Raw genomic sequence first — 15,660 nt, 5'->3', positions numbered from 1 at the left:
TATGGCCTGGTTAATGCAAGCTGGTTGTGAAAATCTCTCTCATCAACTCACCTTGTAAACACACAACACATAGTCTGTCTCTCGCTCTCTATCTGTTGTTGTATCAACTACTACACTAACATTTGGGATCAGTAAGACTTTTGAACAGTTTTAAAGAAGCCTATTCTGTTTACTTAGACTTTATTTATTTGTTTAAAAACACAGTTTGTGGAATATTATTGCATTTTTAAATAACTGATTTTATTATTAAATGTGGTTTAAAATTGCGTTTATTTGTGTGATTTTAAACCGGGATTGTCTTCATCATCACCCCAGTCTTCAGTGTCACACGCTCCTTCAGAAATCATTATAATTTGATGATCTGCTGCTTAAGAAATATTCAGGTTACACTATACCATGAATAAGGTTTGATTAGATAATGTTTAACTGTATAATGTATTTACTGACATGAACTAATGATGATAATCATTACTTGTACAGCATTTATTGCATTATTACAAGCATTATTAAAATCCAAATTCATATTTGTTAACATTAGTTAGTGCACGGTAAGTTCACATGAACTAACAATGAACAACATTATTTCCATGAACTGATGTTAAAAAAACATTAATAAATATTGTAATAAATGTATTGTCCATTGTTTGTTCATTATAGTAAATACAGTAACTACTTTGAACTAATACAACCTTATTTTAAAGTGTTACTTACATTTCGCCTTATTATTATTAATATTATTATCATCAGTGTTGAAAATTGCTGTGCTGCATCATATTTTTGTGGAACCTTGGATACAGTGCAGCTCAAAAGCATATTAAAATATGTATACTCTAATCATACTGCATTTTTTTATTAACAGTGCTAATTCTCTAGTTGCTTTGTGTGTCATTAGTTGGGTTACCATCACTCTGTGTTAATGAACATTTCAAATATCACATATAAAATAAGTGACGAAAACAGCAAATTTAAAATAAAAATCTCTTAATTTGGGAACATTTTTACACTAACTTAAGGTGTTTTTTGACGTGTGTGAACGATGGAAACACATCTGACGTAGCAAACATTACACCCTCTCCATCAGTCTCCATGTTGCTCTCCTTGTTTACTGTATATATACTTTATATACAACTTTTAAACAATCTTTTTAAAAATACAGTGTGTGGAATAGTATTGCAATTTAAAATAACTGCTTTATTTTTAAGTGTGGTTTAGAATTGTTTATTTGTGTGATAAATCTGTTGTTCATTGTTTGTTCATGATAGTAGATACATTACTAACATTAACTGATACAACCTTATTTTATAGTGTTACCTACTTTTCTTATAACTATTACTATCAGTGTTGAAAATTGTTGGGCCGGATCATATTTTGTGGAACCTGGGATACAGTGCAGCTCAAAAGCATATACAATTTTTGTTTACTTTTATTGATCAAGGACACATCGACTTGTTTGAAAGTGCAAGTGATGTTGTTGTTTATTTCGAATTATTCTAAATTACAGGAATAAATTACATATTACGCTGTTAATTAACAGTTTCTGTCTTTTGTGATTCACAATTGTTTTCTGTTTATTTGTGGTTGTGAATTGCATTATGGGAGCTTGATCTCTGCTGTGTCGACTTCGATGTTGAAAATTCAACTCTACACTTTTATAAAGTGACTTATTGACATTTTACTAGTTTGAAATAATATAAGTTTATATAATAAGTATATAAAATAACAGAAAATGTACTGGCAGTTTATTACCATAATATACAACACCAACCCAGATAATATATCACTTTAAACTATTAAAAATGTTCATAAAAGTTCCTTTTTCTAAATTTTTAAGGTTAAAAGTTGGTGGAAGTTAGATCAAGGGCCCATAATGCAATTCAAAAACATTAATAAATGAGGGGAATAAAAAACATTAATCACAAAATGAAAAAAGCTGCTAATTTTATGAATATTTTTTACTTTTAAAGGTTTAAATTGTTATAATATTTCTTTTACCTTTTTTTTTTATTAAATACAGTGAATGCAACCTTGGTGAGCACAGTAAAAAAATCGAACATATCCCAAACTTTTTGACCAGTAGTAAATATCTGATATCTGTCTTTCTTTGGTGATTTGGCTGACCTCATGACCCCACAGTCAGAGTTAGTCTTGGCAGTTTCTTTCACTCTGTGCTCGGCTCTAAGAGACAGGTAAAGACTGCTGACAGGTAATGCTTCAGCGAGAAACAGAAGTGCTGTCTTACGGATGAACGAGGGATGAAAAGAAATAAAGAAAAAAAAGAGATTGCTGTGAAACAGGTGAGGTGAACCAACGCTGAGAGCCCTTTTTTAGCATTTGCTTCCTCACCTGTCAGTTATTTTAGCTCATGCTAATGTAGAGGAAAAGAGTGAAAGTTGGTCTCCTGCATCTGTTTAAAAGAAAATGAATAAACACTAATAATATTTCCTAGCATTTTTGTTTTGTCTTTGTGAGCATTAGATACATTTTTTTAATAAAGAAACTCAACGATGATTGGTAGGTTTATTTGTTTATTCATCAAAAAGATAATGTGCAGAGGGAAAAAATATATAATTATGTCCTGCTGTTTCTGTTGCAGTGTTAATCTTGGAGTCTGAAGCATAAGTAAAGAATTGATTTGACCTCTGACATGAAGGGAATGAATGTATATTGATTTGTTTAAGCACTGGCTAAGAGCTTGTCTATGGGATTGCTAGTAAAGCTTGATTCCTTTATTTCCTTTATAGCAAGATAAGCACGGTTGTTCCTTTGTAGAGGATGTTCAAGGATTAGAGATTGCCTTCTTAATCCAATGCGTGTTTATGTTGCCATATTTGTGTCAGTTGTAAATGTTTTACAGGAAGCAAATTCATGAATGAGATGAGTAGAAAATGAAACTAATGACGTTTTCTACCTTTTACAAAAAATATTATTTTGGGAAAAAAACACTGTGGAAAAAAAAGTGTGTGATTATAAACGAATCTTGCCATTGCTCTTCACAAAACATTCTCATTCATTCTTTCATTCATTCATTTGGCTTAGTCTCTACTTCAGAGGTCGCCACAGCGGAAAGAACCAACAACTATTCCAGCATGTGTTTTATGCAGCGGATGGATGCCCTTCCAACCACAATCCAGTAATAGGAAACACCCATACACCCATACTCATTCACACACACACTACGGACAATTTAGTTTATTCAATTCACCTATAGTGCATGTCTTTGGACTGAGGGGGAAATTGGAGCACCCGGAGAAAACCCATGTAAGCACGGAGAGAATATGCACACTCCACACAGAAATAGCAACTGGCCCAGCTGAGACTCGAACCAGTGACCTAAGCACTGAACCACCATGCCGCTCCACAAAACATTCTAAGACCAGCTGTTTTAGACCGGCTTCTCACACAGTGCAGTTTAAATATCCATGCTGAACTTTAGTGTTAGATTGTAATGCTTTTGCTTATTCATGCAAAATAATTAAAAAGTACACATCAAACATGTTCTTTTCTATTTTTTCTTCTTTCCTTTTCTTAAGAGGCAATTTATGAAATATCTTCATGAAACATGATCTTTACTTAGAGCAGTACCAATGTTATGGTTGTGACATTTGCAGTACAAATTCAAAACATTGAGGAATTATTATTATTATTATAATGTTGACACATTTTCTCTGTGTCAACATTATAATAATAATAATTCCTTACATTTATATAGCACTCTTATGGACACTCAAAGCGCTTTACACATTTTGGGGGGGAGTCTCTTCATCCGCCACTAGTGTGCAGCATCGACCTGGAGGACGCGACGGCAGCCATATTGCACCAGACCGCACACCATACACCAGCTGATTGGTGGAGAGCAGACAAAGTGGTGAAGCCTATTATGATATGGGGTTGGTTATGGGGAGGCCATGATGGACAGTGGGCAAATTTGGCCTTTTTCAAAGGACATCTTGGGATTTTTAATGACCACAGAGAGTCATTACCTCGGTTTAACATCTCATCCAAAAGACAGTGCTCACTGAGCAGTATAGAGTCCCCATCACTATACTGGGGCGTTAGGACCCACACAGACCGCAGGTTGGTGCTGGTCCCACTAACACCACTTCTGGCAGAAACCTAGCTTTCCCATGTGATCTCCCTTCCAGGAACTGACCGGGTACAGTCATGCTTAGCTTCAGTGGTTGACCATGTGAGAATTGCAGAGAGCTAGCTGCTGGCAATATTGAAACATCTGTTTATATTTTCCAAAACAAATAATAACATATATGGGATAAGTTATGTCATAAAAATAATAAGTTATGGGATCAGAAAAATATCAATCTGTAAATATTTTTTAGATTTTAAATGAGAAAATAAACATGCCTTGTGGACATGATAAACAAAAGTATGCAAGTTTACAGTATACACCATATGAGTGAGAAAAATAATGAGTGTACGAGTGGTGGCTCACTATAAAACAAAAAGGATTGATTTTATATTACATTTCTGCATTTATGAGGAAAAAGCTTTGTTATTGATATGACAGATGTGACATTGACACTTGTGTGACTTTGTCAATGTATTCAAACAATTATTTTTCATTTACCAGAGACATTTTGAGTATTTTCAAAGTACTGTCTTTGTATAATACTAATGATTATTGGCACAAAATAATAATCTTTAATTTTGACACACACACTGCATTTTTAGCTATTACTGTATATACCGTACTTGTAGCTAGGAATGGGCCAGTATAAGTTACTGACAGAATGATAACCTTGGATAAAAATATCACGGTTTCACAGTACCACAGTGTTGTGATTACTGCTCTAAAATAGGCTCTAACATTTATAATATTTTGGAACGGTAAACCTGCCAGGCTAGATATTTCAAATAAACCATTTTGCTGTCTTCTTCATTGTTTTAATAACGCAGATTTCTTTACACATACAAAAACCTTACATATACTTTAGGACCTGTAACAGAACATTTGAGCAGTTTTAAAACCTTGACTTTTCCAAACCACAGTAAACCTTGAAATTGGTTATTGTCCCATGCCTCCTTGTAGCTATTATATACTTTTAGGTAAAGTATACCTGTGCATCATAAGCCTGGTTTTATGGTCCAGGGTGCTCAAAACATTCTTATTATTATGATCATTGTTGAAAGCAGGTTATTTTTATTTATTTACTTATGCTCAATTGTATGCCTCCCTGCTGAATTAAAACATAAATCTCTTCCGTGAAATAAAGGGTAATTGGCTAGTATTTGGTGAAATTATGAGGCATTTCAAATTTCCAGACTGAAACTGACCTTGTGTAATGTGTAGTTTAAAGTCATATCTTCCTTGTATTTGATTGTTTTGCAGACTCAGCTGCTGTTGGTGGTGGTTGAGGATGAGGCCACAGCGCAGGAGAACAGAAGAGAGATGGCAGACGTGTTACTAAACGCGCTGACCGACAGACAGCAACACAGACAGACATGGCGAGACAGGTAAACTCCTGCCTTTAATGTCACATCTTTAGTGAATTGCATAGAAGAAAGGATTGTGTGTGTGTGTGTTAAGGCAGAGAGAGTTCACACAAACACACGCATACACATGTGCTGATAGCCCATTGACTTCCTTCCTCTGAGATAAGAGCGACTGAGAGACATTGCCCATTTGTCCCGATAACAGAGAGAACCAGCTTTACACACACAGATACGCATACCAACACACGGACACACACTCCCGCTTTATTATTTCCCTTCAGACCACAGAGTGTGTGTGGTAATCTGTCTTCATTCAGATCAGACCATTAGTAGGTGGAACATGGGAATGTTTTTTTTTTTGGTAAGAGCTTGTTAGCTTGACCACATAAAACAATCCTTAAAATTGTCACACACAGTGTGTTATTTATTATATACGGTTTGCTTTTTATATAATATATACATAGAGAACATCAAATAATTAATTTATTACATATTTATTAGGCTCAAGGAAAAAATAAGATAGAAAAAAACAGGTAATTTTCTTCCTGAAGCCTCATTCATACTACGAGCAACTTGCAGCAGACAAGCGACTGTTTATTTCAGAGTAAGCATTGGTGACCAGGTGGGCATGTTGAGCGATGCGACAAAGTTGAGAATCCTTCAACTTTATGCAAATGAAGAGCGACTTTCTTAAAGGTTCAAGATACCCTCGAGTACTTAAAAAAAACAATTTAATAGCCTTCTGTGTGTTGAGCATCTGTTAAGACAACGTTAGCACCTGTCAGCTTTAATTTGCTGGGAAAACTGGATAGTTTTGAGCTTTTTTCAGCTAATTTCATTTTCCGGGTTTAAAATCAAAATGGAGGTGGGATCAAAATCTGTGACGGAGCGTGGATCTGCTAGTGGAGTGATGACGCGTGGGTTTCTATTTATTATTTATAGCAGGGTTTTCTTATCCTATGAGAAGAGCCTGCTTCTTAATTATTCATGAGAGCACATGCTTTCCAAAGGTAAGGCAAACCTGCCAAGCCGTGAGACCCAATGACTGGGTGAGACCGTGTCCACACATGGCACAGGTCGTTGTTTCCATGATCCACGATGTTCGTTGCTTGTTTTCCCCATGATTCTGTCAGGGCAGATATAGCAAAGCTATTGGTTTGCAACAAGCATTTTTGTTGAGAGAGTTGAACGAAAATTGGAGAATGGCAGACTTTGTCTTTTATCAGTGGAGTTACCATTCAGACACATCGCCTATATCCATGCTGCTGTTCACCTATGTTTAAAATCCTCCAGATAACCAGCAGGGTTAATGGTTGAAATAGACAGGGAAAGAGACCTGCTGCACTGCTATCTACTGTGTCTCCATTCAGACCCAGGGATTGAGGAGGAGAGAAGTCATCCTCATTTATAGTGTTTATATAAACACGATATTCTTCACGATGATATAACAAATTGTGGTTATGTGTATATATTATATGAAATTACAAATAACAAATGTAGCCAGACGTTAAATTACTTGCTGTTTATTTCATTGCATTTTAGATATAAAATCAGGGGTCACCTCACGGTTTGTGTCTTTTTTTGTGAATGCTCATTATAAAGCATTTTTTGAAAAATTCTAAGGGTAGACTAGAACTGAAAGAAGGGGGTTTCATGGCCCTTTACGTGACAGCCAATAGGAGCACCAGTAGAGCTCGCTCAGAGGCCAGCTGTATGCTCCGCGCTGTAGACCTACACAGACCTGCGTTTGCAGCAGTTCACCACCCAGAGCGACTGGCAGCTACAAAGTCGTTGCTAGTGTGAAAGAGGCTTGATTAAAATATTTATTAAGTTACATTATTACATTTTCCCTCTCATTATATTTGTTGTATTTATTCATTTCAATATCTACACAGTTATGTGCTTATTTCACTCAAATTTTTATTATTAATTTTAATCAAAATTGAGTTTGTTTGTTTTCCCACTTTGAACACACACACAGGCACACTGGCACACACTACTGCTTCTCATTCTTCATTATTTTTCTTCAGACCACATTGTGTGTGTGTGGTAGTCTGTCTTCATTCCAATCAGACCATTAGCTGGTAGAGCCTGAAACAGAGCATGAGTTTCCTTTATTGAAATTCTTGCATCTAAGCTTTTGCATCAGTAAGGACTCTTGTTTCTGTAAAGTGGCCTCTTTTTGGGGGTCGTCCCCTCGCTCTGACCTCAGAGTGACACCCAGGCCTGCTGGTACCTGTAAACAGAGTTGATGTTGTGTTGAAACAGCGTTCTTAAATCAGACGATGAAAACTATGGACCAGACTGTGATTCATTTGTCAGATGCCACCATTTGTCAAATAGTCAAAGACACACACACACGCACACACACACACACACACACACACACACACACACACACACACACACTCACACTCACTTTATGGTATCCACTTTAACACTGATGCACTTTATACAGCAAATTTGTTTTAGAATTTTCTAAAATCTTATGTTGCATCGTATTGTGGCACATGCAATGTACCATAATGGAAAAATTAGAAATGTTTTACTTTAATTTTGGTTCACATTTTTGACACTTTAGATAGTGTTTGGGGTTACATTATTGTATGACCTGTATCCTAATAATTATATTATCATAATGTAGAGTCTTTTAGCAATCAAGATTTGACACAGGTTTCATGTGAGGCCTTGAATTAGGGGTAGGGTTAGGCCATATTATAAGCAATTTTTACAGTATAAAATAAATGTTATAAATTACATTTACTTTATGTCTAATGCAGTTATGAATTACACTATGATTTGTTTTTTTTTCATTATGATTTCTTATATTCAACTATTTAACTGCAATTATTTTAAATAGTAAATATATTTGTTCGCATAGTCAGCTTAGTTAGTAGTAATATAGTTAGCTTAGTTAGTATGACTTCACATTCTAAATTATTGTTAGACCACAACATTTTAAACACTGTGCATTTTTAAAGCCAATGTGTGTACTAGTTTGGTGGTTTACGGGGACACAGATTAGTATAATGACATGAGTATGATCAGATATTACAATGTTTAGGTGGTTTATGAGGACGTGCCCTGTGTCCTCATAATTCAGAACTCTTAAACAACATACTTGACAGGGTCTTTGGCATTCAAAATATGACAGGTTTCATGTGAGAGTTTGGTTCAGGGCAAGTGGGTCAAACTCCAGTTCCTGGAGGGCTGCAGCTCTACACAGTTTAGTTTCAGCAGTTCTTAAACACACCTGATAGTTTGATTAAATCCTTTCGGCTTGTTTGAAACCTCCAGGTAAGTGTGTTGAAGCAGGGTTGGAGTTAAGCTGTACATAGCAGCGGCCCTCCAGGAACTGGTTTGACACCCCTAGTTTAGGGTTTGGGTAGGGTAAGATCATATTATAAGCAGTTTTTACAGTGTAAAATAAATGATGGTTTTGGAGAGTCCTCATAAACCACCAAAATCAATCTATGTGTGTATTTTAGATATTATTTCAGTGTTAGAAAAATTTATACCATTCACGATTTGGATTTCCATCTCAAGCAGTAACACACACTGGCGATAACCTCCAAAACAAACACATCGGTCACACACATACAAACACACAGAAGTTTATTTCATCAGCCGGAGCAGCGTAAGATAAAGCTTACCTTCAGTCCTCCACATGCACACACTGCGATGTGTTTGAACTCATCCTTTTCCACTATCACTTCCTGCCCCCCTCCTCAGCCAGATAACGTCACTCTTCCGAACATCAGCCACAGCTCTGTAAAGTAGCTGTCAACAAATTGCATTTAGGGAGGAGAAGCTGATAGCTCAGGCAAGGTTAAGACAAAAATGAACTCATAGCTGATAATATCTCCTCCGACATGAGCTGATAAAATGAACTGCGTACATCGCTCACCTGAATGTGCTGATGTATTAACTGTCAGCTGCAATTTTTTCTACATGTCCATTGTAAACTTGTAAATCTTGAATGCTTTGGTGATCTAGGATCTATGTTTAGTCTCATGTTAAAGAAGCCAGTAGGTTCCTGATTTAAAAAAAGTCTGAAAGTAAATTATATAAAAAGTTATGCACATTTAAGCTTATTGGTTATAAAATAAATGTAGTTTATTACAGTGTTCAGCATAATTGAGTACACCCCATTTTGAAAATGAATATTTTTATCCATTTCTCAGTGAATATAAGCAATATATTTTGGTGCATTTAAACAAAACAGGTTTATTAAACAGATATATATATATATATATATATATATATATATATATATATATATATATATATATATATATATATATATATATATATATATATACAATCTACAAAAATGTAACTACATTTTTCAATTGTTTTGCTTCTCTTGATTTTTAAATGTGTATTTAATATTTTTTCTATAACATATAAATTTGGGTGTACTAATTTTCGGACCATTATTTGTTAGATAAGCTCCAGATTTAGCTTCAGTACTGACTAATCTAATGTATATGCACAAATATAATATTGTATAGCTTTCTTAAATATGCTGAGCAATGTAAATTGTATAAAACATGTATTTTACAAAACCTGTTTTATGCTAAAATTGCTAGAACATCAAAGCCAGATATCATAAAAATATCTAAATTGTTCCAAATTAGACATTTATATTTCAACAAATTAGTGTTCTGTGATATTTGATGGGACACAGTGCTAAACATTACTTCCATTATCGATTGTTGACCTTAAAATGACGAAATTTGAAGTTAAAATTATTAGTTATTAATCTATATATTTATTTTATTATATATTTTATTATATATTTATTTAAATATATAATTAGTTATTAATATATATATATCGCTCACCTGAATGTGCTGTATATATGTATGTATATATATATATATATATTTTTTTTTTTTTATTTTTATTTTTTTTTTTAATTAATATTCAGTTTAGTTTTAGTAAGTTTGATTAGTTGGTTCTATTAATTGTAATAATGAATTGCCTTTGCCATGATGACAGTACATAATATTTTTGTTGTTATTTAGCTAAATTTATTATTTAGCCAAGTGCAAAAAGTGCAGTATTATGGCTTAATTAGGTTGATTAGTTTAACTAGGAAAGTTATTGTATAACAGTTGTTTGTTCTGTAGCCAATCAAAAAAATAAATAAAATATTAAGGGGGCTAATAATATTGGCCTTAAAAAGGGTTTAAGAAATAAATAAAAACAGCAATTTTAGCGAAACTAAAAACAATAAAACAAACAAAAAAGAAAAAGTGATATATTGTCAAAATCCCCTTAGTTGCAGTAAACTTCATTTGCTCCATTTGAAAAAGAATACAAGTTGAACAATAGACCTGTGTATGTTTTTACTGTATGTTTTGAGTGATAAAACACTGGTAAAAAGCTTTTATCCATCCAATTAAAAAAAATAGGGCAAGGGTTCACATCCACATTTGATCACTTTATCCAATGAAAAATTAATAATTTGCCTTAAACAATATATAACAAGATATAGCTTTAATCAAAACTACAATTCACATAAAATGTTCATTCATCCAATTAAAACAAAAATTGTGTAATGGTTTCACATCTAAATTTGATCACTTGATCCAATGAAAAATAAAAAAATAAATAATTTGCCATAAGTAAAAAGCATATTGAATTTGTGTTTAATACGCATGCACCGGCCTGTGTGAGTAACCTCAAAATTTTACTTTGGTCAAAACAATAGCTCTTAATCAAAAACATTTATATTTAACTATGTTTAAGTTAAAATATATCTCTTGAAAAATAAAACAAATAATATTAAGCTGAAATTAAAGATTTTTAATTGGATGAAGTACTGCTTGATTTTTTTTCAGTGTACCATATCTTTCCTACTTTCCCCAAAATGTATGAATTAGACATATTCAAAAGTAGTATGGGCAGTTTGTGAAATTGTGAAGATATTGTGTTTTGTGGATTGAATTTAGCCTCAAACAAATACATAAAAGATCAGAATGGGTGTTTTAGTTAGCGCTTCATCACAAAATCTATTGTTTTCTCTTTAGATGTAAAATATTTTCTGAACTTTTTTTTTCCTCAACATGTGTGTTGAACTCTTTCCATGAAAATTCAGAGGTTTCTACCAATTTTTCATTGTTTACATGTGGATTGCTGTAGCAAAGTAAATGCCTTAACTTGCTTTACGACTCCGGTGAGCAATCTTGTCACAAATAAATAAATCATTGTTTCTCAAACCAGTCAATAAATATGAAAACTACCTTTTCATGCTTTCAAATGATATGCAGTTTGTCATGATTGTGTTGTGTTTATACTATGATATTATGCTTTAAAATATGTCATTCAAAACTGCTATTAACATGACAACTGTCAAGAACACAAACATTCATTTCTGACCACTCTCCCTGAAAAGAAACTTCTCGGAGCGGCGTGCTAAATCATGTTGCTTATTTTGCAGTGAAAGGCTGCGATTGTTTTATTAATTTAGTATGCGGCAGGCCCGCTCCTCGCATTATGCCATTCTTTTGTCTCCGCGTCTGTGTTTTGAGTGGTAAAAACCGAGTGATGGATGGTTGGCGCTACAGGCTCATAAACATAAGCGCAGCGGCTGATTGATTAAGGCTTTTATTGTCTTACAGACATTTGGTTTCTTAAACAGTAGTTTGAGTGTTTCAGACTGTGGGGCCTCTGGACCTGCTTTCAGCTATCTGAAGTTTCCCTGAGGGACAGAGATGCTAAATGCGACTGTAGGCTCCTCTTGCTGACTTATGGGTACTCAGGCTTATTAACTTCCCAAAATCAGTCATGCAGGTCACCTCCAAAGATTTTGGCCGTTGAAATGTTGAACCGATATGGAGGTACTCTGAATATTTATTGTCATATGCATATTAAATTTGCTTGTTTGGCAGATGGTTTTATATAAAGAGACTTACACGGGGAGTCAATTTGAGTGTTGGATTTACTCACTGTGTTGGGGAATCAAATATGTGACCTTGCTGTTCAAGTTCTTCTTTATTTTATATCTGACTTTAAAGTGCATTTTAAGTGATTAGTGTTCAGTGAAAGTGCAAATGCTTTTGCTTCACACATTTGAACATTTACAGTCAGGGGGTTTCAATCTATTAGATTCCACCATGGACCCCTAAATATGATACAGCTCCATCATATATTTTAAAGCCATTTATTAAAGTTTATTGTATAAAAACCTATTTATATTGAAATAATAACATTATTAAAAGGTTGAAAATATTATCTGGAAAACAGTTAATTAAGTATTCTTTAAAAGTATTTTAACAACTCGTTATAGTATTATTTATAAACGTTTGTGTACATGTTTATTTATTTTCCTTATTTTATTATTGATTTTATTAAATGTTTTCTTGTTCAAATGTTTTACTCAATTGTTTATTTTTATACTTATAATATTTAGATTTATTTATTTAAAATTATTTATTTGAATGATATTCAAACATTTTTGCAATAATTATTATAATATAATAAGCTTGAGTTATTGGTCATTTCATTTAAATTGGAAAATATTTATGAACTTCTTTAGTTAGTCTGCTTCCTGGTTTTAATTCCGCATTTTATTTTGAAAATGGCTCTGAAAATATTGGTAATTGTTTATAAATTGTCAGTTTTAGATCATGCATTAGATGTCATGAAGTATAATTTGTATATATGTATGCTGTATATGTACATAATATACAATATAAACTTGATTTATATATATATATATATATATATATATATATATATATATATATATATATATATATATATATATATATATATATATATATATATATATATATATATATATATACATACATACAAATGTTTCTTTATAAATTAGTAATTAATAGTTTTATTCTTAAAAGATCCGATAATATTTCCCCTAAATTTGAAATAAACATATTTGTTGTTTAGAGAATTCCTTTTTATTTTTCATAAAATGACAATTGGTCATAATAATAATGCTGCGGTCTAAATTCCATACTTCCCTACTATATAGTATGTAAAAGCAGTATGTGAGGCAAGCAGTAATGTAAAAAAAAATGTGCATTCGAAAAACATTAGGCATTACATTTTAAAGCCATTGATTAAAGTTTATTGTAAAAAAAAACAACTTTATTTATGCTAAAATATTTGATTTAAATTGTGTTTAAGTATTATTTATAAACATTTATGTACATGTTGGGCAGCACAGTGGCGCAGTGGGTAGCACAATCACCTCACAGCAAGAAGGTTGCTCTTTCGAGCCCCTGCTGGGTCAGTTAACATTTCTGTGTGGAGTTTGTGTGTTCTCCCCGTGTTCACGTGGGTTTCCTCCGGGTTCTCCGGTTTCCCTCACAGTCCAAAGACATGTGGTACAGGTGAAATAGGCTAAATTGTCTGTAGTGTATGTGTGTGAATGAGTGTGTATGGATGTTTCCCAGTTATGGGTTGCAGCTGGAAGGACATCCGCTGCATAACACATATGCTGGATAAGTTGGCGGATTATTCCTAAGCCGAAAAGAAAATGAAAGAATGAATGAATGAATGTACATGTTTATTTTTGTTTCCTTTATTATTGATTTGATCAAATGTTTACTTGTTCAAATGTTTTACTTTAATTTCATTTATTTTTATATTTATATTATTTTAAAACAAATTTTACTAAAATTTTCATTGATTTATGTGAAATCATATTTAAACATTTTTGTATTAAATATTATAATATATTTTCATAATTTTAACCAATTTATCTTTGTTTCTTTGATGCTAAGGTGAGTTCATGTATTTTCCATTCTATAAAAAGCACTGTAAATTATGCAAAACCAACCGCATATATGCCAGAACTGACATCTTATATACATATGAGAGATTCATTTTTCCCCTCAACCAAATCATTCTGAGAGCCCTTCCAGGTTGAGCGCTTTGCAATGAAGCTGTAAGTGCAGTGCATCAATGCATGTAAACGGGCCCGTATATGCATATCCATCTGTGCTTTTGGAGTATTCCAAATGACTTGCTCTTAAAAACATGTTGCATCTTCCACAGGTCAAAATCAAGCACTTGCAGAAGGAAGACCTCATAGAGCTTCATTTGCATTGGCAGACGAATGGGGTTGACCTTGTGGTTTTGTTTCATCCATATGCAAACCGCAGTGTTGTGGGTCAAAACCATTGATCTCACACCACTATACCCGCTCAGACACGCTGCACTGCAAGTTTACGTTAAAAAGTACACATGTGAACACACCGAGCCGACCTTGCTCAGGTAGACAGTGCATCTCCTGTCAGATGTGCCTCTCTCCACTGACCTCTGCAGGGGTCACAGTCCAGTCCTGCGGTGGGCAGATTGCGTGTTTGGGAGGTGATGAAGGGGGCAGTGCCGGGAACAGCTGTGTGGTTTGTAGTGACCGTGCTAACTGCTGTAGGCTTTGTAAGGTCATTATATGATAATGAAAATGATTACTGAATTACATGGGGGTTTAGGAGAGGGGAGGGGAGTGAACGGGCCTGAGTTTGATAAATGATCTCTGAAAATGCCCATCTGTCTCCACACCCCTCTCTCTCTCCCTCATATTTCTCCCTTTCCCCCCTTCCTCTGTGTGATAACGCAGGAAAACAAAGGACGGAATAAGCAAAAACACAATTATGAAAATTGATAAAGTGAAAAATGGATGGTGGAAAATGGAGTGTCGAGCCATTGTGCGTATTGTTCATCAGATAGTGAGAAAATGAACTCCCACTGATACGCATGTCTATCAGGTTTAAGTGGACGGGGCAGATTTAGGGCATAATTTATTAAAGCATGTAGGTCATTCAAAACCAGTTTTTCATAGATGAAAAGAGCAGGAGTTCATGTACTTGGATGAATGAGCTTGAGTTATTGGTCGTTCCATTTTAATTGGAAAAGATTTATGAACTTCTGTAGTTAGTCTGCTTCCTGGTTTTAATTCCGTGTGTTATTTTGAAAATGGCTCTGAAAATATTGGTAATGGTTTAAGCTGTCAGTTTTAGATAATGCATTAGATGTCATGAAGTGTAATGTGTGTGTGTGTGTATGTGTGTGTGTGTGTGTATATGTACAGTTAAAGTCAAGATTATTAGTCCTTTTGTGAAGTTTTTTTTCCCTCTTTTTTAAATATTTCTCAAGTGATGTTTAACAGAACAAAGAATTTTTCACAGTATTTCCTATAATATTTGTTTTATTTTGGCTAGAATAAAAATGTTT

General features: G+C 33.7%; 1 protein-coding gene across 2 annotated transcripts in view; it reads left to right on the top strand.

Moving 5' to 3' along the window:
* Positions 1–15,660, top strand: part of fto (FTO alpha-ketoglutarate dependent dioxygenase) — a 238,346-nt gene that overhangs the window by 97,201 nt on the left and 125,485 nt on the right. For both annotated transcript variants that reach the window (XM_056461782.1, XM_056461781.1), the window contains exon 8: positions 5,345–5,469. In XM_056461782.1, the coding sequence (XP_056317757.1) occupies positions 5,345–5,469 (125 nt within the window). The remainder of the gene's footprint in view (positions 1–5,344; positions 5,470–15,660) is intronic.

Source organism: Danio aesculapii, chromosome 7, assembly GCF_903798145.1.
Source record: "Danio aesculapii chromosome 7, fDanAes4.1, whole genome shotgun sequence".
Taxonomy (NCBI): domain Eukaryota; kingdom Metazoa; phylum Chordata; class Actinopteri; order Cypriniformes; family Danionidae; genus Danio; species Danio aesculapii.
The sequence above is the reverse complement of the archived record's forward strand: the minus strand, read 5'-3'. Positions and strand labels throughout refer to the sequence as shown.